The 23,861-nt window shown below is 52.7% G+C and overlaps 1 protein-coding gene across 1 annotated transcript; it reads left to right on the top strand.

Moving 5' to 3' along the window:
* The first annotated feature begins 1,566 nt into the window (after positions 1-1,566).
* On the top strand, positions 1,567-22,622 carry INHBB (inhibin subunit beta B). Its single transcript, XM_069616742.1, has 2 exons — positions 1,567-3,122; positions 19,896-22,622. The coding sequence occupies exons 1-2, from the start codon at positions 2,729-2,731 to the stop codon at positions 20,672-20,674; spliced, it is 1,173 nt and encodes a 390-aa protein (XP_069472843.1). The 5' UTR covers positions 1,567-2,728; the 3' UTR covers positions 20,675-22,622.
* Positions 22,623-23,861: the final 1,239 nt, after the last annotated feature.

Raw genomic sequence — 23,861 nt, 5'->3', positions numbered from 1 at the left:
TGTACAGTGATATCAGACGTCTCCTGGCACACGCAGCCGAGCGCCCGGCGTCTACAAGCGGCCCAAATAAAGTTGCCGCAGACGTAGGGCCAGAAAAAATCGAGGCATGCAAAGCGATTTTTTGGAATGCATATCAAAAGTGTGCTGTAAAACATTTTATTTGGACCGGGAGTGGAGCGTGATATCGAAGAAGAGTATTCACGCAGGGCCGATACGGAGCATCTTGATGTCATGGGACACGAGCGCGGGTTGCCGCGTGCGTGTTTGTGTGTGTTTGGAGGGCAGAGCGGGGCGTACGTGTACAAAAGGGACGTCTTTTGAGCCACCAGCAAAGGTGGAGGCGGGGGAAAAAAGACACAAAAGGGCTCTTGTTGGGACCTCGGTCAAGAGGGGGGAGGTGTGCAAAGTGAACGACACACAGGGTCCTGTTTGTATGTTTTCCCGTGTCAGTTCCTATTAGGGACGCAGGTTAGAGACGGGAAGCCAGCATGCTGCCCCCCCCTTCCCCAGTGCAAGCCACTGGAACTACCCCCAGGACCCCTCTCCACACCCACCCCTCCAGTCCTCCCGCCCACAGCGCCCTCGTCCCACTCTAGACCCCAACACTGTGGGGGTCCTGTACCTGGACAACAAGGGACCCTGTATTGCAGGCCCGCACAGCCCACGCTTTACAACCCCCACCCCCTTCGAGAGAGTGGCGGGGGGGGGCGCGGGGGGAGGAGAACATGCGAGCTTTATGACACCTGAGCTTGCACAGGCAGGCAATTCAGCAAACAAATGAAAAGCGGCGATTAAAATGTACTCGCCTTAAAAAAGCCTGGAGACCCGGCAGAGATAAAATGATGTCAAAGTGAGGCACGCGGGGGCGATTTACACAGTGCTGTGTGCCGAGTCCTGCTCGAAGTCCAGCCAATAGTCGCGAGAGTTAAAAACATTTAAAAAATGAGCCATGGTTGCTCCCCGTGTGGCAGGTTTACATACTGTGCGCTTCTGGGGGCTGCGGGGGGGGGGGGGGGGGCTGCCCCTTACATAGGAACTATGTACCATGAGGAGCTGCCGTGCATTTAGGAGATAAACGTGCGTAGAACTGCTTCTCCCCCCTGTGCACACGGCGAATTTTAGAGAAAGTTTCTTACAGATGAGGAGGGAGGGATATGCCAGCCAGGTATCCCCCCACCCCTTGCATTAGTGCTCACCCTAGCACCCCAGAGGCCCGAAGTGATTAGGTGTGTATGCGCTCTTCGAGGGATGGGGTTGGGCCGGGGGGGGAGGGGGGTCGCGCAGGAGGTGCGCGGCCCAGCCTCCCTTCACCCTGCCACCCTCTCGAGGACGCGTACAAATCGGTGTAAGGGACCAGGGTCGTTAATAGTCCCGCACCAGGAAGTGGCTGCCATAATAGCCTGTGGGGATGAGAAGTGGGGGGGGCGGGAGGAGGAGGAGGGGGGAGGGGGGGTGCACAAGCCCTAAGCTCCCAAACGCGAGAATGGGAGGGCGCGAGGGAGACAGGCTGCTCCAGGACGAGCCTGTTATAGGACGCAGCTCCCACGTGGTTTAATTCCTGTATAAAAAGTTTGTGTGGAGGGCCAAGCGGTGATTGCGGGCTGTAAAAAAAAAAAAGTAGCAGAGCGGAGAAACCCATGGCCGGAGGCGCACAAGGCATGTGAGCCACAGCAGCAGGACAGTCGCCTCGCACACACTGACAGCTACACGCAGCCTCTGCACGCAGTGAGGAGCCGCCGGCGGGCAGAGAGGGGGCACGTCTCCAGAAGACACACTGCGCACTTATCTGTGTGTCTTGGGGAGGAGAGAAGCGCGGAATTGCATCTGTGGTACATTTTGCCCTGGCCGGCTGGCATACTTTTTTTTTTTTTTTACTGCATGCCGCTTCCCCGTGTGCTGCAGTCGCCGGGGGACGTGGCAGGCGTGTGTCCGGATTGCGCGCCTCAGCGGGTCATTTACTGGTGGGGGGAGAAGCCCCGAAGACGGTGCAGCCAGGCAGGGGGACACTGGACACTTTCGGGAGCAGGAAGGGCGCTTTTGAAGAGCTGTGCACGGAGCTCACCTTTGACAAGGCGCCTGCGGGGAGAGAAGGGGGCGCCAGACCCATCTGGTGAAAGGATCAGCACCCGGATTGGGCACAGAGGCACTGAAGGCGTCCTCGGGGGCAAGGCGCCGAGAACCAACTGGACCGGGCTCGCCAAGCGCAGGGCATTTCTGGCCGCGGAGAAACGGGGCTCCCAGGGGGCAGCACAGCCCCGTCAGTGGCAACCATACTCCGAGCAGCAGCCAGGGCACTTTTGGGAACAGGAAGGGACATTCTGAAGGTGCCGTAAAGATTGGCAGGACTGAGCTCGCTTCTGGACGCCGAGTGGGGAGGGGAGCACGGACCCTGCCCTGTGTGCAGACAGCGGGCACTGGGGGCATCTCTGGGAGCAGGAAGGGGCAGCGCGGGGTGGCTGTGAACATTCGCCGCACTGTGAGAAGTTTCCGGGCAGGTCAGCCTTGTTTTTCCCTGAAGGGGTGTGCTGTGGTGGCTGCCGGTGCGCACCCAGCCCCCTCCGAGGACGCAGCACGCAGGGCTCTGAAGCCGAAGGTGTACTTCTGGAGGTGCCAGGGGCTGCGCCCGGTGCCCACGGAGGAGGCTGCTCCAGGACTGGGGGTCGGTTCCGTGCTGCTGTGTGGGGGGTGCCCCTGCTTCCTGACCCCCTCCTGCCGCCACCGGGATAGCATGGCCGGGAGGGCGCTTCTCTGCCTGCTCGCCTGCCTCCTGTGCGCCGCCGGCTCCCCCACGCCGGACCCCCAGGGCTTCCCCCCGCCCTCCCCGCCGCAGCAGGACACCTGCTCGTCTTGCGGCTTCAGGCCCCCCGAGGAGGCGGGCCGCCTGGACCGGGACTTCCTGGAGGCGGTGAAGCGCCACATCCTGAGCCGACTGCAGATGCGCGAGAGGCCCAACATCACGCACGCCGTGCCCAAGGCGGCCATGGTCACTGCCCTGCGCAAGCTGCACGCCGGCAAGGTGCGGGAGGACGGCCGCGTGGAGATCCCCAACCTGGACGGGCACGCCACGGCCAGCGCCGACCAGCAGCAGCAGAGCTCGGAGATCATCAGCTTCGCGGAGACAGGTAGGGATGGGGGGGCCCGGGGGCGCGGGCTTCAGCGGATTTCTCCTCTTATCTTGTCCTGTGTACCCAATGCAGCCCCTATCTCAGTTATCCAGCACTGTGCACCCACTGACTCCAGTTATCATATCCTAACCCCAATGCACCACGTGCCCACTGTCTCCAGCTATCCAGCCCTGGACACCCACTGACTCCAGTTATCATATCCTAACCCCAATGCACCACGTGCCCACTGTCTCCAGCTATCCAGCACTGTGCACCCACTGACTCCAGTTATCATATCCTAACCCCAATGCACCACGTGCCCACTGTCTCCAGCTATCCAGCCCTGGACACCCACTGACTCCAGTTATCATATCCTAACCCCAATGCACCACGTGCCCACTGTCTCCAGCTATCCAGCCCTGGACACCCACTGACTCCAGTTATCATATCCTAACCCCAATGCACCACGTGCCCACTGTCTCCAGCTATCCAGCCCTGGACACCCACTGACTCCAGTTATCATATCCTAACCCCAATGCACCACGTGCCCACTGTCTCCAGCTATCCAGCCCTGGACACCCACTGACTCCAGTTATCATATCCTAACCCCAATGCACCACGTGCCCACTGTCTCCAGCTATCCAGCACTGTGCACCCACTGACTCCAGTTATCATATCCTAACCCCAATGCACCACGTGCCCACTGTCTCCAGCTATCCAGCCCTGTGCATCCACTGACTCCAGTTATCATATCCTAACCCCAATGCACCACGTGCCCACTGTCTCCAGCTATCCAGCCCTGGACACCCACTGACTCCAGTTATTATATCCTAACCCCAATGCACCACGTGCCCACTGTCTCCAGCTATCCAGCCCTGGACACCCACTGACTCCAGTTATCATATCCTAACCCCAATGCACCACGTGCCCACTGTCTCCAGCTATCCAGCCCTGGACACTCACTGACTCCAGTTATCATATCCTAACCCCAATGCACCACGTGCCCACTGTCTCCAGTTATTCAGCCCTGTGCACTCACTGACTCCAGTTATATCCTAACCCCAATGCACCACGTGCCCAGTGTCTCCAGCTATCCAGCCCTGGACACCCACTGACTCCAGTTATCATATCCTAACCCCAATGCACCACGTGCCCACTGTCTCCAGCTATCCAGCCCTGGACACCCACTGACTCCAGTTATCATATCCTAACCCCAATGCACCACGTGCCCACTGTCTCCAGTTATTCAGCTCTGTGCACCCACTGACTCCAGTTATCATGTCCTTTGTGCCCCAAAGCACCACGTGCCCACTATCTCCATTTACCCAGCCCTGTGCACCCACTGACTCCAGTTATCATGTCCTTTATACCCAAATGCACCACGTGCCCACTATCTCCATTTACCCAGCCCTGTGCACCCACCGACTCCAGTTATCCAGCCGTGTATCTCGTATACCCAATGCACCAACTAGCCACAGTTATTCTGTCCTGTATAACCAACGTACCCACTATCTCCATTTACCCTGCCATGTGCACCAACTGACTCCAGTTATCTCACCTGTCACGTATGCCCAATGCATCAACTACCTCCAGTTATTCTGTCCTGTATACACCATGCACACACTAGCTCCAGTTATCGTGCACAATATATCCTGTGTACCCACAATTTCAGTTATACAGCCCTGTGCACCCGCTGACTCCAGTTATCTATCACATCTCGTACACCCAATGCACCAACTACGCGCAGTTATGCTGTTCTGTATACCCCATACACTCACTAGCTCCAGTTATCATGCACTATATTCTCTGTGTACCCACTATCTCCAGTTATCCAGCCCTGTGCACCCACTGACTCCAGTTATCTATCACATTTCGTACACCCAATGCACCAACTACCCGCAGTTATGCTGTTCTGTGTACCCCATGCACTCACTAGCTCCAGTTATCATGCACTATATACTCTGTGTGCCCACTGTCTCCAGTTATCCAGGCCTGGGCACCCATTGACTGCAGTTATCTAACATATCCCTTATGCTTAATGAATGAACTACCTGCAGTTATTTTATCCTGTATACGCCATGCACCCACTAGCTCCAGTTATCATGTACTACATACCCCGTGTACCTACTATCTCCAGTTGTCATGGGCACCTTCTGACTCCAGTTATCATGTCACCTGGCATGACAGGCTGAAAGGAGGGAGCACCCCCAGCTGGTCGGCTGGCCTGGAACTAGTGCGTGATAACTTGAGATAGTGTGTGCAGCGTGTGTACCGGGCAGGACAACTGGAGATTGTGTGTGCCGGGAAAGATAGCTTGAGGTGGCGTGTGCAGAGTGTGTACAGGCAGGAGAACTGGAGATGGCTGAGTGTGTACAGGGCAGGAAAACACAAGATAGTGTGTGCAGCGTGTGTACCTGGCAGGACAACTGGAGATTGTGTCCTTTATAGCCCAAAGTACCAAGCACCCACGACTTCCAGTTAGCCTGTCATTTACCCTCTACACACGCCATCTCCTGTTATCTTTACCTGTATACCTTCTGCACACGCCATCTCCTGTTATCTTTCCCAGTATACGGCGTGTTATCGTTCCCTGTATACACTCTGCACACGCCATCTACAGTTATCTTGCCATGTGTAATCCCACCGTGTACTTTCCCCGTTTACCCGCCCCTGTGCACACGATGCACACACCATCTCCTGTTTTCATGTCATGTACACACTCTGCACACGCCATCTACAGTTATCGTGCCATGTATACCTCCACCATTCCCCTTCTCCGGTTACACTTCTCCGTTACACACGCTCCACACACTATCTACAGTCATCTTTGGCTGTATACCATCTGCACACGCCATCTCCATGTATCTTGCCCGGTGCTCACCATCTCCTGTTTTCATGCCATGTACACACTCTGCGCACGCCATCTACAGTTATCTTGGCATGTATACCACCACCGTGCACCGCCCCCGGTTACCCGCCGCTATACACACGCTGCGCACACCATCTCCAGTTTTCCTGCCATGTACACACTCTGCTCACGCCACCTACAGTTATCGTGCCATGTATACCTCCACCGTTCCCCTTCTCCGGTTACACTTCCCCGTTACACACGCTGCACACCCTATCTTCAGTCATCTCTGCCTGTATATCCTCAGCACACGCCACCCACAGTTACATTGCCATGTGTAATCCCACCGTGCACTTTGCCCACTTACCCGCCCCCGTACACACGCAGCACACGCCATCTCCATGTATCTTGCCCGCTGCACGCCATCTGCAGTTCTCCGGCCCTGTACACATTCAGCAGACGCCGTCTCTTTGTATCTTGCCTGGTACACACCATCTCCAGTTATCCTGCCTTGTACGTACCATGCACGCTCCATATGCAGTTATCTTGCCATGTATACCGCCACCGTGCCCCTTTCTCCGCTTGCCCGCCCCCATACACATGCTGCACACGCCACCTCAAGCTATCTTGCCCGGCACACACAATCTCCAGTTGTCCTGCCAGGTACACACGCTGCACACACTATCTTGTGTTTTCCTGCCCTGTACACACACAGTCATCTCCAGTTCTCCTGCCTGTACACACTCTGCACACGCCACCTCAAGCTATCTTTCCCGGCACACACAATCTCCAGTTGTCCTGCCCGGTACACACGCTGCACACACTATCTCAAGTTATCACGCACTAGTTCCAGGCCAGCCGACCAGCTGGGGGTGCTCCCTCCTTTCAGCCTGTCATGCCAGGTGATAGATAGAGCTTGCCCTTCTTCTGGGTCAGCCATGCCAGGAGATGATGGCAACCAGTGACAGAGGAAGTAGGGTGGCGTACTCGGGCCCCCGGCACCGCTCCTCACTACACTGGAACGCGGCCACGTGCCGGGCTGTCCCTCCCTCGGGGTTTCGCGTGGGCAGGAAACACCTGTTCCCAGCCAGTACCTACCCTCTGATCTGCGGGGGCACGAAAAATTGGTATACGATGTGCCCCCCCTGCCCCCGCCCTGAGGTTCTGAGGGGTTCAAGAGGACAACTTTGAAGCAAGTGCTTTCTCGGAGGTGTGTGGGAAAGAGGCACCCACGGAGGCTCGTGGCAGAGCCCCCTCCGCCTATTTCGCGAGTGTTACCTTGGTGATGTGTGAAGGAAGGGGTGCCCTCGTGGCACAGGATTTAGAAACATCCTTTACGGGGACATGGGAGAAGGGGGCACGAGATAATGTCTCATCATAGGAGTGCGGGAACAGGCCCTGTCCTGGGAGCCACGCGCGGGTCCCTCAGTCTATGCGCCCCATCCTGGGAGCCACGCGCGGGTCCCTCAGTCTATGCGTCACATCCTGGGAGCCACGCGCGGGACCCTCAGTCTATGCGTCACATCCTAGGAGCCACGCGCGGGTCCCTCAGTCTATGCGCCCTGTCCTGGGAGCCACGCGTGGGACCGTCAGTCTATGTGCCCCGTCCTGGGAGCCACGCGTGGGTCCCTTCGTCTATGCGTCACATCCTGGGAGCGACACGTGGGTCCCTCAGTCTATGCGCCCCGCCCTGGGAGCCATGCGCGCCCCCTCAGTCTATGTGCCCCGTCCTGGGAGCCACGCGCGGGTCCCCTCAGTCTATGCGTCACATCCTGGGAGCCACGCGCAGGTCCCTCAGTCTATGCGCCCCGTCCTGGTCCTGGGAGCCACGCGCGGGTCCCTCAGTCTATGCGTCACATCCTGGGAGCCAAGCGCGCGCCCCTCCGTCTATGCGCCCCTTCCTGGGAGCCACGCACAGGTCCCTTAGTCTATGCGACCCGTCCTGGGAGCCACGCGCACGCCCCTCAGTCTATGCGCCCCGTCCTGGGAGCCACGCGCGGGTCCTTTAGTCTATGCGTCACATCCTGGGAGCGACGCGCGGGTCCCTCAGTCTATGCGCCCCGTCCTGGGAGCCATGCGCACGCTCCTCAGTCTATGCGCCCCGTCCTGGGAGCCACGCGCGGGTACCTCAGTCTATGTGTCACATCCTGGGAGCCAGACGTGGGTTCCTCAGTCTATGCGCCCCGTCCTGGTCCTGGGAGCCACGCGCGGGTCCCTCAGTCTATGTGCCCCGTCCTGGGAGCCACGTGCGCGCCCCTCAGCCTATGCGTCACTGGTACGAGCCTATCCTGTGGGACTGGTGGCCATTCTTAGGAATGGGACCACCCCATATGACTAGCGTTTCTGGAGGAAAGGCACCCTCTAGCTGCTGGCTAAAACTTGGACACTAGAGGGTTCCTAGTGCCTGGCTACCTACCGCCCCTCCGTTCTGCACGGCCCTTGGGGAAATGCAGCTGTCACTGTGAACCACTTGCCTGTTGTCTTCCTGAAACGTTGCCACGCATCGCCCGGGGGACGTGCTTGCAGACAGTCTGTGTTACAGTGCACGGCAGAGAGGTGCAAAGGGATCCCCGGGGCTGTGGGCTGTCATTTTTACACCGTGCTCCCAGCCTGCATAACATCCACCCTGTAGCGCCACCCGTCCACCTCTCTCCAACTATCGCGCATCCCCATCTCATGTCCGTCCAACAGATCAGAGAACACTGCGAGGCCCAACATCCAATCCCAGCGTGCTCACACTGTGTGATCCTGGGCAACAGCGCCGACTTAGGTGCGGTGTATCGCGCCTCTCACCCACACACCAGCCTGCCCTTTCGTTATTTGAAAAGGACGATCATTTCACTTCTAGGCAGGAGCACGCTGCTTTAATGGAGCGCGGTGCGGGCACTTCCCAGCAGTGCCCCATAACACCAGGGCACTTCCCAGCAGGACTCAGATACGTGACTAAGACGGCACTTCAACAATTCACGGGACAGTACTGGCTGCAGGCACATGGACACCTGGTCAACAAATAGTACAGCACTGGCAATGCTCTGTTCTCCTGTACCTCAGCGTGGAAGTACTGCCACTCCTCAGCAGGAACTCACGCACTTCACTAGGGCAGCACTGGCACTTCTCAGCAGGAACTCAAGCACTTCACTAGGGCAGTACTGGCACTTGTCAGCAGGACTCCAGTGTGTCACGTGCCATTATTACCAGTTCTCAGCAGATCTGAAGCACTGGCCAGATAGCACAAGATTGAAGCTGTTTCCACAAACACTGACCCGCTTGCAGGTTCGAATCCCCGCAGGGCCGAATTGGCCCTTAAGAGCCTTCTTCAATGGCGTACTGTTACATTGGAAAATATTTACACCTGTTATTAAAGCGCTATGAAGTGTGGGGAATCGAGACGGTGCACTACAAAGCCTGATTCACAGAAGTTTTTTTTATAATGGCGCAAACCCATAGCAAAGCGCCCTGTGAATCAGGTCCATATGAGATTATGGGCGGTTCATAGCAGTAATACCGCACAAATGGGAGTACTCGAATACTCACACTATAACAGTACTTCCCTTTCTCAGCAGGTCTCCACTATGCCACTCAGACAGTAGACACGTCCAAACAGAATTCAAATACTTTATCTACAGTACTGGCACTTATGTACAGCATTAGAATGCCTTTTCTGTAAGACAGTACTGGCACAAATCTCAACAGCGCTCAAATAGCTTAGCTCCACAAGTCAGGACAGTACTGGAGCTTTTCAAGAGAACTCGGGTACCATATCTACAGAAGAGTACCGGCACTTCTCAACAGAGAAGGTAGCCAATGGAGATGGGGAGAAGGGCGTGGTTTAATTCCCACTTTTCAGGCCCTGCCTGTTTTCAGTTTTTTGAACATCCGTTCACAATAAGTGCAGCAATTTCTCTGCAGGTGTCTAAAACTGTTGAATGCACCAGTTACCCGGGCGGTTTCCCGTGTGCACCGTGTCCACGCCAGTGTAGGATGGGAAGCCCAGAGTGGGTGCCTTCGCGCAGCCGGGGGCGGTTTGTAGGTTACGCTCCTGGAATGAGTTTGCCAGGGTGTTTGCCTTCTCTGCCGGCAAAGGCACGCAAATAGACCCGATGAGCAGCACACGCCCCAAATTGTGCAAAGGTCACCAAAAATAAGCACGGCAAAACAAAAAGCTGAAATGAACAAACCGTGAGACTTGCCTCACAGGGAATACAACTGAGTAATAGAGAGAGAGAGAAAGAGAGAGAGAGGGGGAGAGACTCATCACACTGTCTTGGTACCTTCTTCCCAGCACAATCTGTCGCCTAGCACACACGGCCAGCCATTTGGGAGACCCAGGTCGCGGCAGCTCCTCCAGCCATGAAGGCTATTAGCCAACCTGATACTGGTGCGTGCTGTGGCCTCCTAGCCCGTTGGCGTTAGACACCGCCGGGTGGACGTTATCTTGCCTTCTCCATGGTCTGCGATGCCCGCCAGGGCCTTCGCGGCTCAGAGGAGGTTTCCCCCCACACAATAGGCTCTGCCTAGATTACCTGTGGCCCTGGGCATTGACCTGAACCCTTGGACTACCTTCAAAAGTTGCATGTACATTCCAATTTCCACAGGCAATCATGTAACCCCGGAAGTATACTCGCTGCGCGGTGCATCTCGCGTATTCTGATAAAGGCCCGTTTTACGCCATCCGGATATCACACGTGGTTGTCCTGGTGGAACAGTGAGGTCCTCAGCTACTCTGTTGTGGGTTCACCCCAAACATTCCCAAAGATAGGGCTAGAGAAAGATGGCTCCACAAACCCACAACTCTTTGGCACACTCTCTCGAGGCCACAAAAGTTGGAGGTCCATTGGGCAAAGAACCGAAGGCTCCGCTAATCCATAAATCACGATTCTCCCCTAGTCTCAGCGCTGCTAGCGCCAAGAAGCCTCGTTCCTTTATAGGTGCACATGTATATAGGTTCAGTGATCTGTTCGGGACTTTAAGAGTTTAAGGGCCTGATTCACAGATCGTTTTGCAATGGGATTGCATCATTATAAAACACACTGTGAATCAGGCCCTAAGGGGTTTCCTCTTGTGTAGTGCACTGAGCATCCTTTTGGAGGGGAAGCAGTACTTTGGCGGGGAGTGATGTGGATGTCAAACACAGCAAACTTGACAGAACAGGCCTTGTCTGGGCAGCGCTTTCATTGTATGGACCGGGCGCTGCCACCTGCATTGGACTCCCAGGCAGAGCACCTTACCTTAGCATCCATGGAACATTGTAACGTAACATAAAATAGCACCACGCAACCTGCCACAGCTTGGCATAACATGAACCCCGGGGGGTAGGAGGAGGTCGAGCACACATGAGATCATGCGCTTTCACAGTTCTGGCATTGAATGAACACAAATCTCACAGGGGAGGTGCCGGGGCCAAAAACCATATGCGGATTCAGAAAAGGCGCCTGGGCAGACAGGGAGCAGCAACGGTGCTGAGAGCATACATGAAAACATATATGTGGATTTACCTGGCGGAGAGAGAGAGAAATAGAGAGGGGGCAATATCTGGCTGTGACTTATATAACTGTCTCATTTGTATATATGTACAGGGAAGGTAGCTCAGGGGAAACGCGCTTGTCAAGACAACGCAGAGCAACGTGGGTCAGAATCCTGGATCGCGCTTGGACATTGGTCTCCGGTAGCGCGTCACAAGCGATTAATTTAATGAATCTGTGGGGTTTATAAAGGTGAAGCAAAAGAGCACATTTTTTTTTTATATAGCGGATGCCCCCAGTGGGGACTAGGGATCAGGGGTGAGCAGAGGAACTGGGATGGGGAGGGGGGTCAAAGTAAGGTCAGAGGCGAGATCAAGAGGGAGGAGAAGTAGGGTTGAGTGGGGCGATTGGCAAGATGTTCTTTGAAGGGTAGTGTCTTCAGGTCTTTCCTGAAGTCTAGGATGGAGAGGTCACGTGTTTCTGATTCTAACCAATCAATTTCCTGATGACTCCAGTAGCATGGAATCCCTCAATTCTATTTGCTTGCTAGGAAATTGATCAAGCTGCTGAGATACATGAGATGTGATTGGCCCGACTATGGGCTTGGATGTGCTGAGTTGCATGGATTCGCCAATGATGGCTTGGAGTCCTGAAAAAAGGAAATCACTTGTCGGGTGCACATCTGAGCTGTGTGTTAAGAGTACCCCAGTGAGCTGGCACTGCGATGGGGTGGTATGCCTGCTTTGACGTACTCTACTCCTGTATCTGACTCTCTGGAAGTATCGTAGAGTCTAAGATGCTCTCACCCGCAACCAACATGAATCATTTATTCTGGAACGCCGGCACCCTGCTCACAATGCCGGTCTTGTCTCGGTGCTCTGCCCCCGCTACCCACCGGAGCCATAACCGCTGCCAAGGCCAACAGCCTGTTTCAGGTCGGCGGCATCTCATCAAAGGGCGGCCGTGGGGGTGGCAACCAAGATCTCCCAAATGTTAGCGCTGTGACCGCAGGAAGAAACTGCTCTGCTAGGAATAGCCCTGGATGGCCCATTTTCCCACAGTGGTTTCTTTAATGTGGTGAACATTAACTGTGTTTCAGCAATGAAGCACCCGTGCTACCTGGGGTGGGTTATTGCAATGCCTTTTGTTGGACGCTCCTCCTGTGCCTTTTGATGTGACGCCGGGCCTGCTCCTTGTCCTCGGATCTGATTTGCTATTTTAAGGCTCGCATTGTTTTTAACGCTAAATGGTGCAATACTCTTTTTCTTCTAGCAACTCTGGCTACTTACACATGTAACCGATTGTCCTTCAGGTGGGCCAATTCTTTGCATATTTGTTTTGTGCAATTCTGCTACTCTACTGACTCTGATAACCTTCCCATTTTGGGCAATACAGGCTGGCAAATGACCCTCTGAAAGCACACGTCCAATCCGCCTTGTCTAGTGGTCTCCAAGCATTTTCTGCTGAGCCCAACCTTGAGTAAAACAAATAATGATCGCCCGTCCAAGTGCTGGAACTAGAATATTTTCTCTCCGTCGCTGGATATCCTTCCACTCTCCCCTAAACTGGTCCGGCATACAGTTTTGAAGACCACTGGCGGACATTTCTCCATCTTCCAAATGGATCTTTCTACTTATGGATGCAATTAATTTGAGAATAGCCAGGTGTGGCTCAGCCATACTGCTGGACGATGACCTTTTTTGAGGAATAGATGTTCTCAATATTTCAGACCTACTCAAAAATGGAGATGCGTTTTCCAAGTGTGAGTCAATTAAATTCCTCTTTTATAAGGATCTATGTGATTATTGCGACCACTATTATTACAACGGCTGAAAATGCAGACTTAAAAAAAAATGTTTTAAACCCCCCTTATACCACATACATATGGGGGCAAGACCCCCCCACACCTCCTCCATATTACCATTATATTATATACCCCCGCACATATATACATGGTGTAAGGGGGGGGGTCCTAAAAAATAAAAAGTCGGGATTTTCGGCCGTCATAATTGTGAGGGCGACATTTTGGGCCATTACCATTGATAACATGCTTTAACGCGGGACTGACATTCAAACCTGTGTTGCTCTGCGTTATCTTGTTTATAAGACAACCACATTGCCCCTGAGCTATCTTTCCTGCATTTGGCGATTTAAAAGTAACCCACATATTGTCTCAAAATAGCGGGCATTCTCGGAGGGGTCCAGCCCATTTCCATAGTAATTGACAGGAGCACAGCACTGAACACTAATAGAAACGCAATCTGGAACTATGGGCACGCAGCAGGATCAGCCTCCTCCCTCAGTACAGCAATCATGAATGATGATCTCCGCCAATCGCCAAAGCCCTATGGCATAGTACCTTCCCTGAGCTAAAACTGGTGCAAGACAATTCATTGTGTAAGCATCGATGCTCTTTTAGAGCACGCGTAGTCCACCGCGAGGGACAGAACTCAATAAAGCGAGCCACCTAGAGGAATATTAACGTCGACGACTATAATATATACGGGCCACAAGCTAGACAGCCTGGAGGCACTTGCGTGGGGACTGGATGGCAGCGGTGGACCTCGGTGGGATCTCTTTCCATGGCAGCCCAGTCACTCTGCATGGGTTAGTCAATTTCCTCAAGTCTTTGATGTTGCATTGACCTGGATCCAGAGAGAACATGTATTGCTGCCGGAGCAGATCAAACCAAGGTGTTGTACATAGAACAGTATGGTGCGTGGGGCCTGGAAGAGACCGGATTACAGAAACTAGGATGTGATCGGCTGATTGGAACATTTCATCAGACAGTTCAGTTGGCTTTCAAATTATTTTGGTAAGGTGCAAACCCTGGGATTTGAACCCCGGTCTTCTTGTGCACAGGTCAGCACTTTAAACACTAGACCATCCCTCCATTTGGGTCACCCGGTCGCTCTTTCCAGATTACACCACTTCTTCAAATTCGATGCCTTTAGTGCCATTCTGAAAACCCCATTGAAATCTGTGAAACTTCATTACCCATCAGGCAGCTTTATGTTTTTTTTTATTTAGATAGTGTGCAGCTCAAACTCTATTGCTTCTTGGCACTTTGCCACAGCAGCATCATGGCTGCAGCGCTCTGGTGATCGTGCTCCGAAATGATCTCCCGGCTCCATGGGTGCGTTACAAGAAACCTAAATAAATATATAAATGATCAGGCGACGGGCGCTGGCAGCAGCCAGGTAGAGCAGGTGGGCTGGAGGTTGGTTTACGATGATCCATGCTCGAGGTGGCAGATCGTTGGCAGAGCAGCAAGATGGGCCCTAGTGCTGGTTGCAGTGCCCTCAGGCTGATTTCACAGATACTGGGTGTTTTGCTGACAGCGTATATGTCATACGCACTGGTGGGAAGGTCAGGGACACGCGGGTCGTGGGAAGGTCATGGACGTGGGTCGGGGTTTGGCTCATGCATGCCACCCTGCAGTCAGAAAGGGAAGCATTGATTGTAGAGTGGCAGTGCAGGAAGGAATGCATTGCTCTTGTGTGAAGGCAATGAAGGTTAAAGGGTTCCAGAGACGTGGGCGGACTAGAGAGAAGCTCCTGCCTCCTTTGCTCATGCAACAGGAGGTTGGCTCTCTGGAGCGAAGCCCCCCCCATTGGGTGGCATTTGAAGATTCTCCTTTGCAGGTTTGGGGGGACCTACCCCGTGCATATTCTCGGAATTTCTGGAATTTGAACTTGTTTCTGGCCTCCACCAGTAGCCTACACAGCTTCCCAGTTGCGCGGCGATCTACTGACATTGTTTGTCCAAACATCAGGCAGAGACTTAATTTGGGATATTTAGGGGACATTTGACCTGATGGGAGAGCAGCATGCAGGGTGTTGCCGTAGCAGCCGGGCCGCTCGGGGGGCCATGGAGTGGCATCTTGGGGAATGCAGAGGAGTTGCCTGGAAAGGAGGAGCAGGACGGGTCATGACGCAAACGTACACGCCATTCTGGGAGGTTAAGGGCGAGCAATAGAATGCGAAAGCTCAGTAAAAATAGAACACAGGGGAAGGAGGAGGCAGGTTGAGGTGTCAGCTCGCATTCCTGAGCTCTTTAGCCAGACAACCTTCGCCTGCGGGTGGCTGCCGTAGCGAGCAGCGGACACGAACTAATTCCCCTGCCAGCCTTACATTCATAAAATCCCTAACCGAAGGGCAACAGCACCTCGACAAAGAACGTGGAGGCCAAGCCATTGTCTTCTGAAATGCTAATGTGCGCAGGCGACCTTTAGTGCGTGTGACGCAGCATGTTCAGCAACTCTCTCCTAGAAATGCCCCCAGCCACTGCCGGGCACTCACCCCGTTGGCACGCAGTGCCTTGGGCTCGGGTCATTTATCTGTGGGCCATTGCACAGTGCTGGCTTTCTGCACACGCGTTTCAGTGCTGTCCTCTCAGTGGTGTTAGAAGCTTGCTGAGGAGGGCTGGCACTGTCCCAGGGCAGGGGCACAATACACCCCCCGCCCCCCACGGACAAGCCATGGGGATGCTGGACCATTACAATCAAGCCACGGGGATGCTGGACCTCTACAATCAAGCACTTAAGTCCGGATTCAGAGAAGCGTTTTATAAGGGTGCAATCCCATAGGAAAACACTGTGTGAACCAGGCCCTTAGTTTTATATTCTGTATTCAACTAACTTAATACATTGCCTGGCCAACCACTACAAGACCCACCTAACACATGTCCTACTACCAGGGTGACCAGGCGTGCACAGCTGCTTGTGAGATGGGCCGCCTTTCACTCGACGTCTTTTGGGTGTCTGTCCACATGAACCCACCACGGTGCATCCCGGACCAGAACACTCCTGGCCCTCTAGCTTGTGCATCCCGGACCAGAACACTCCTGGCCCTCTAGCTTGTGCATCCCGGACCAGAACACTCCTGGCCCTCTAGCTTGTGCATCCTGGACCAGAGCACTCTTGGCCCTCTAGCATGTGCATCCTGGACCACAGCACTCTTGGCCCTCTAGCTTCTGCATCCTGGACCAGAGCACTCTTGGCCCTCTAGCTTGTGCATCCTGGACCAGAGCACTCCTGGCCCTCTAGCTTGTGCATCCTGGACCAAAGCACTCCTGGCCCTCTAGCTGAGTGCCTCTAGCGTGAGCATCCTGGACCAGAGCACTCCTTGCCCTCTAGCTTGTGCATCCTGGACCAGAGCACTCCTGGCCCTCTAGCTTGTGCATCCTGGACCAGAGCACTCTTGGCCCCCTAGCTTGTGCATCCTGGACCAGAGCACTCTTGGCCCTCTAGCTTGTGCCTCCTGGACCCGAGCACTCCTGGCTCTCTAGCTTGTGCATCCTGGACCAGAGCACTCCTGGCCCTCTAGCTTGTGCATCCTGGACGAGAGCACTCCTGGCCTTCTAGCTTGTGCATCCTGGACTAGAGCACCCCTGCCCCTCTAGCTTGTGCATCCTGGACCAGAGCACTCTTGGCCCTCTAGCTTGTGCATCCTGGAACCGAGCACTCCTGGCCCTCTAGCTTGTGCACCCTGGAACCGAGCACTCCTGGCCCTCTAGTTTGTGCATCCTGGACCAGATCACTCCTAGCCCTCTAGCTTGTGCATCCTGGACCAGAGCACTCTTGGCCCTCTAGCTTGTGCATCCTGGACCAGAGCACTCTTGGCCCTCTAGCTTGTGCATCCTGGACCTGAGAACTCCCGGCCCTCTAGCTTGTGCATCCTGGACCAGAGCACTCCTGGCCCTCTAGCTTGTGCATCCTGGACCAGAGCACTCCTGGCCCTCTAGCTTGTGCATCCTGGACCAGAGCACTCCCGGCCCTCTAGCTTGTGCATCCTGGACCAGATCACTCCTGGCCCTCTAGCTTGTGCATCCTGGACCAGAGCAATCTTGGACCTCTAGCTTGTGCATCCTGGACCAGAGCGCTCTTGGCCCTCTAGCTTGTGCATCCTGGACCTGAGCACTCCTGGCCCTCTAGCTTGTGCATCCTGGACCAGAGCACTCCTGGCCCTCTAGCTTGTGCATCCTGGACCAGAGCACTCCTGGCCCTCTAGCGTGCGCATCCTGGACCAGAGCACTCCTGGCCCTCTAGCTTGTGCATCCTGGACCAGATCACTCTTGGCCCTCTAGCTTGTGCATCCTGGAACAGAGTACTCCTGGCCCTCTAGCTTGTGCATCCTGGAAGAGATCACTCCTGGCCCTCTAGCTTGTGCATCCTGGACCTGAGCACTCCTGGCCCTCTAGCTTGTGCATCCTGGACCAGAGCACTCCTGGCCCTCTAGCTTGTGCATCCAGGACCAGAGCACTCTTGGCCCTCTAGCATGTGCATCCTGGACCAGAGCACTCTTGGCCCTCTAGCTTGTGCATCCTGGAACAGAGCACTCCTGGCCCTCTAGCTTGTGCATCCTGGAAGAGATCACTCCTGGCCCTCTAGCTTGTGCATCCTGGACCTGAGCACTCCTGGCCCTCTAGCTTGTGCATCCAGGACCAGAGCACTCTTGGCCCTCTAGCTTGTGCATCCTGGACCAGAGCACTTCTTGCCCTCTAGCTTAGTAGCCCCCACCTCACTATGCTGGTGTTTATTCTTCTCAGACGACATAAGCCACCATGCAAAAAGTGGTCTTTCGAACACTTCTCGAACTCATCGCACAGCTGTAAACTAATTTGTATAACAGCTTATATGAAACAGCCCTCAGGTGAGCACTTTATCCCCAGACACCCTGCAACCGCTCCCCTTCCGCACTGCTCAATCACTTCCCATCCTTATTGAATTCTTACCCATCCACCCTTCCACGATCACTACCCCTCTTCTCTCTTATCTTATTAGCTTCTCTTACTTTACGGTATCCTGTATTTCTTACCCACTTTCTCATGCCCTCTACCTTTTCCCTTAACTACTGCTTCACAGTCTGGGAACCACTGGCGCCAACTTAGGTAATCTCCTTGTGGGCAAGCCTAGGTGCTCTGCGGTGGGTCGATTGGGCACTGTATAAAAACGCAATAATCATATCTATCTATCTATCTATCTATCTATCTATCTATCTATCTATCTATCTATCTATCTATCTAAGCCTGCCTGTTTGCCTGCCTATCTATCTATCTATCTATCTATCTATCTATCTATCTATCTATCTATCTATCTATCTATCTATCTATCTATCTAAGCCTGCCTGTTTGCCTATCTATCTATCTATCTATCTATCTATCTATCTATCTATCTATCTATCTATCTATCTATCTATCTATCTATCTATCTATCTATCTATCTATCTATCTATCTAAGCCTGCCTGTTTGCCTATCTATCTATCTATCTATCTATCTATCTATCTATCTATCTATCTATCTATCTATCTATCTATCTATCTATCTAAGCCTGCCTATCTATCTATCTATCTATCTATCTATCTATCTATCTATCTATCTATCTATCTATCTATCTATCTATCTATCTATCTATCTATCTATCTATCTATCTATCTATCTATCTATCTATCTATCTATCTATCTATCTGTCTGTCTGTCTGTCTGTCTGTCTGTCTATCCGTCTGTCTAGCTATCTATCTATTCTATCTATCTATGTGTGTGTCAATACTGAAGCAGGCCTGCGGACTGTTACACAGTACCCACTTTCTATAGATGTATACCAGCACTGTCCTAATATAGCCCCCCCTGAGATGGGCTGCCCCTGGCACGACATGCGCTTCTGACAAGCAGTGCCAGTACTGTCCTACTGAAGTTAATATAGCCCCCTGAGATGGGCTGCCTCTGTCACGACATGCGCTTCTGATAAGCAGTGCCAGTACTGTCCTACTGAAGTTAATATAGCCCCCCTGAGATGGGCTGCCTCTGTCACGACATGCGCTTCTGATAAGCAGTGCCAGTACTGTCCTATTGAAGTGAACATAGGCCTGCTGAGAAGTGCTGGTACTGACTGCGACACAGCACGTGCTTCTTACAAGCAGGTGTCGGCACTATCCTATTGAAGACCTTAGAGGCCTGCTGAGAAGTGCTGGGACTGACTGTGTCACAGTGTGTGCTTGTCACAGGCTGGGGATACTGCTGTCTGATTGAAGTTAACATAGGCCTGCCGAGAAGCGCTGGCGTTCACTGCGACACAGTGCGTGCTTCTTACAAGCAGTCTCGGTCGTGTCTATTGAAGCTGTCATGGTCCTGCTGAAAAGGGCTGGCACGGACTGTGTCACAGTGTGTGCTTGTCACAGGCTGGGGATAGTACTGGTTGATTGAAGTTAACATAGGCCTGCTGAGAAGGGCTGGCACGGACTTTGAAAGAAGCGCGCAGGCGGAGGCCGGCACTCTCCCATGATGCCTGCATTGCCTTCTTCATTTAATTTGAATAAAGTGCAGCTGCTGGGACTCAAGACTTGACATTTTCACGGCTCTGATCCTAGAGGGTTGTTAGGACTGCACTGTAGCAAATGTCGTTGCGCTCGGAGGTCTTTAAAGGTGATGCCTGGACGAAGTTTCTGTTGGATTAATGCTTTGCTTGTTTCCCTTCTGCACAGATGACCTGACAGCATCCCACAATCAACTGTCATTTCTGATCTCCAACGAAGGCAACCAACACCTCTTCGTCCTTCAAGCCAGCCTGTGGCTATACCTGAAGCTGCTGCCTTACCAGTCCGAAAAGAGCAACCGACGGAAAGTGCGCGTCAAGGTCTTCTTCCAGGACGCGGACGCCACCAGCAGCAAGTGGAACATGGTGGAGAAGAAGGTGGACCTGAAGCGGAGCGGCTGGCACACCTTCCCCCTGACTGAGGCCATCCAGGGCCTGTTTGAGAAAAGTGAGCGCAGGTTCACCCTGGAAGTCCAGTGTGATGGCTGCCAGGATTACTCTGTGGTGCCAGTCTACGTGGACCCCGGTGAGGAATCCCACCGACCCTTTCTGGTAGTCCACGCTCGGCTTGCTGACAACAAGCACCGGATTCGCAAGCGAGGCCTGGAGTGCGACGGGCGAACAAACCTCTGCTGCAGGCAACAGTTCTACATTGACTTTCGACTTATTGGCTGGAACGACTGGATCATAGCACCATCCGGCTACTTTGGGAACTACTGCGAGGGGAGCTGCCCGGCCTACTTGGCTGGAGTTCCGGGCTCAGCCTCGTCTTTTCACACCGCAGTGGTGAATCAGTACAGAATGCGAGGCTTGAACCCCGGCACGGTAAACTCTTGCTGCATTCCCACCAAGCTCAGCACAATGTCCATGCTGTACTTTGACGATGAGTACAACATTGTGAAAAGGGACGTTCCCAATATGATTGTGGAAGAATGCGGCTGTGCTTGATGTACACAAATATATATACATGTATATATAAAAAATAATAAAGAACTAAAACATTCCCAGACTGGAGCGGAAGCTGGAGGAAAGTTTCGCTGCGCGGTGCCTCTGCACGCATCAGCATGTCCAGAAAGTCTACAGGCCACATCTTCTCCTTGATGGCGGTGCTCATCAGCGGATCCTGGACACTGAACTACTCATTACCTGAGCACATGCTCTTGAAATACCATTCACAAGACCAGCTCTTTTTGGCCCGGTCCGCAAACAGCCATATTCCAGTGGCCACATTTTCTGTAATGCTCGCTTTCACCGACAGAACAACCACAAAAGAGATTGCCCAAAATACAGGTTAGACAGCATCCCACAGCCTCACCACTTCTCTGCTGATCTAAAAAACAATGCACAACCAAGTTTCCTTAAAAAGAACACAAGAGTCAAAGTGACCACGCTTTAAATGTGTGACTCTATGGATTTGTGAGGGAGCTGCACCTCACCAGGTACACAGGTGAAAACTTCCCACAGATTTTGCAGGAACGTTGAAACAAGCTCCTTCAGGAGCACTTCCAGCCAAGCCTACGGTGTAAGTCCACATAGCCCCCGGGTTGCATTCCGGCCACATTCTTCGCGAGCACCTGAGTTGGGGTTGTATCGCCGAATGATTTAACTGACCACTACACACTCAAGACACACTCAAGGGACCAGCATGACTTGTTGCGGCATTGAGAACATGGATTCATAGTCTTTCAACGACTGGATTGGGTGGCCCTTTGGCCCACAGATCTCAGAGCCCCATTAAAAAAACACTAAAAAGAAAACACAAATGCAACAACAGACAGAACAAGTTGATATCCACGCTCGTCCAGGTTCACAGAGAACTGGGGATAGTCCAAGTCCAGCAATAAAAACTACTGATGGGCCTGAGGAAGGGCCTGCACTGCCTGCTGGGTCCATCACTTCAAGTGCCGCTAGTGGATTGACTTGTAAGCGAGGAGCACTTGTACGTAGGACAGGAGAGAGAGAGAAGAGAAGTCCAGCAATTTTCTTTTCCAGCAGTTGTCGGCACGTGGCACAAGATCAGAAAGAAAAGAGAAACAAAATGACATTCCTAGAGCATAGCACTTGCAGAGTGCTTGCACGCACGCTACCACGGCACTTGCAGAGTGCTTGAACGCACGCCATAACAGCACTTGCAGGGCGCTCAAATGCGCGCGACCGCAGCACTTGCAGGGTGCCCGAACGCACGCTACCATAGCACTTGTAGATCTCAATGCCTTGAAAAGTAGCACTTGACCGTGCACTTAACTTCACCCACTATCTCGTCGAACAAGTGCCGCATGAGCTATGCAAATTAAAGTGTTGACCCGTAAGAGACAAAAACTGGACTTTATATGACATTTTTTATATTTTTTTATACTTGAAATGAAATCCTCTGCTTATTTTTATCAAGCGGGTGATTTGCTTTTAATGTTTGCACTGATTCTAGTTGCATGATTAGTCAAAAACTGCCATTTCGAAAAATAAAGATATTTTTGTAGCAGTGAACAAAAAAAAAGACATAAAACATTTAAATGTATCAACATTTTGGAACCAAAGAGGCCGACAGATTGGTTATAAATGTATCGGGTGGCAAGGTCATCGCCCATTGCCTAACCAATGGCGAGACATGGCTCCTCAGGCCTAGCAACTCTTTCAGGGTACACATGGATTCTGTTTCTTCATTTCAATATGTCTTTTTCTATTCTATGCGCACATGGAGTGTCGAATGCGAACGACTGTCGTAGAATACCGACGCGCGTCCTTCAATTCAATGTCTATGTTTTATTTAATAAAAAAAAGTTTCTTTTAGTCTCTGTTACATAATAATTTAAAACCAAACAATTTCACTTAGAGTTGCTGTTAAAGTATTTTACATTGTGTACAGTTGAAATAAATTTTAAAAAAATATTGAAAGCTACCCATGGGCCGTGTAGAATTTATGTACGTAAGATCATAGGGGCTATGGGGGGGTGGGCGTCGGTGGAGGTGACACTGTTTAACTTGCTGCTAGAAGAAGTTCAAGTGGGGGCGTGTTGTTGCACTGAGTAGGCTCATTGTGATTGGTTGGGAAGTTGTGTATATATACGTCGAAGGAAATGAACCGTAGTTGGAAAGTTGAGCGTAGGGCCTGCAACATCCGCCCCCTTCTCTGGTGGTTATGGACGCAGCCCTTCTTTGATTGGACATTGCAATGTCAATGGAATCCAAAATGGAGGTCATGGTAGAGTTGAGCATCAGCTGCCCCTGCAGCCTTTTCATCAAGAAAGGCATGCCCTGATTGGTTCAATTGAGGGCACGTGTTATTCGCTTTTAGAAGGTGGATCGAGAAGATGTGCCACTTTGGCAGACCACGTGGGCTGATGCCAGCCTCCCTTCATTCACCTTCTAATACTTTTGCATCAGACTCAAGGAGAGACTCATTCACGGCCCATCATGCCACAGTGGCTATTAACTCTTTGAGCTCCAAAGTGTTTACACACACAAGGAGCACAATAATACTCGTATACTCACAACTATATTGTTTAGGCATAGCCCTCACCGTGTAAATATATTCAGACAAGAGGCCTCATTACGACCCCGGTGCTCCCGTATTGAAGGGGGCCGGTGCAGCACCGGCCCCCTTTAATCCGGGAGCGCCGATTACAAGCTTCCCATCGCGGGACGCCAATCGCACGCCTGGTAAAACCAGGCGTGCAATCCGGGTCCCGCGAGGGAAAGCGGGAGGCAATAACGGGCCAGATGTAATCTGCCCGTTATTACCTCCCTCCCCATTCCCATTGAGCCCTATGGGAGCTCAAATGGGAATGGTGAAGGGTTCCTGCATGGAGGAGTTACCGGGTCCTCCTATCTCGGAGTAACCCAGTAAGTCCCCATTGCAGTAACCCGGTAATGGAGCCCGGAACGGTGGCAGCCATTGAGCCAATAGCTACATGGCTACCGCCGTTCTCGTAATGAGGCTCAAAGTGTACACAGATTTTTCTCCCTTTCAACAAGAAGAGCTTTCCATTTTTTTTCCAACCGCAATGCATTTACTTACATGCCTGGTTCTGTTCATAAAGGAAACATGCCCTGTTTTTTTATTTGATTTTCAAAATCCCACAATATTTGCTATTGTTTCTCACGCAACCAAAAAATGTGCAAAACAGAAATCTTGTAG

Source organism: Ambystoma mexicanum, chromosome 9, assembly GCF_040938575.1.
Source record: "Ambystoma mexicanum isolate Mex_15411 chromosome 9, UKY_AmexF1_1, whole genome shotgun sequence".
In the NCBI taxonomy this organism is placed as follows: domain Eukaryota; kingdom Metazoa; phylum Chordata; class Amphibia; order Caudata; family Ambystomatidae; genus Ambystoma; species Ambystoma mexicanum.
Note: the sequence above shows the minus strand (reverse complement) of the source record. Positions and strands in the feature narration are given on the sequence as shown.

What these genes read in the sequence shown, in the direction of transcription:
- INHBB (XM_069616742.1), top strand. Translation starts at nt 2,729, where the DNA reads ATGGCCGGGAGGGCGCTTCTCTGCCTGCTCGCCTGCCTCCTGTGCGCC. An exon ending in CATCAGCTTCGCGGAGACAG is followed by an intron (nt 3,123 to 19,895) that starts GTAGGGATGGGG and finishes CCTTCTGCACAG; the next exon opens with ATGACCTGACAGCATCCCAC.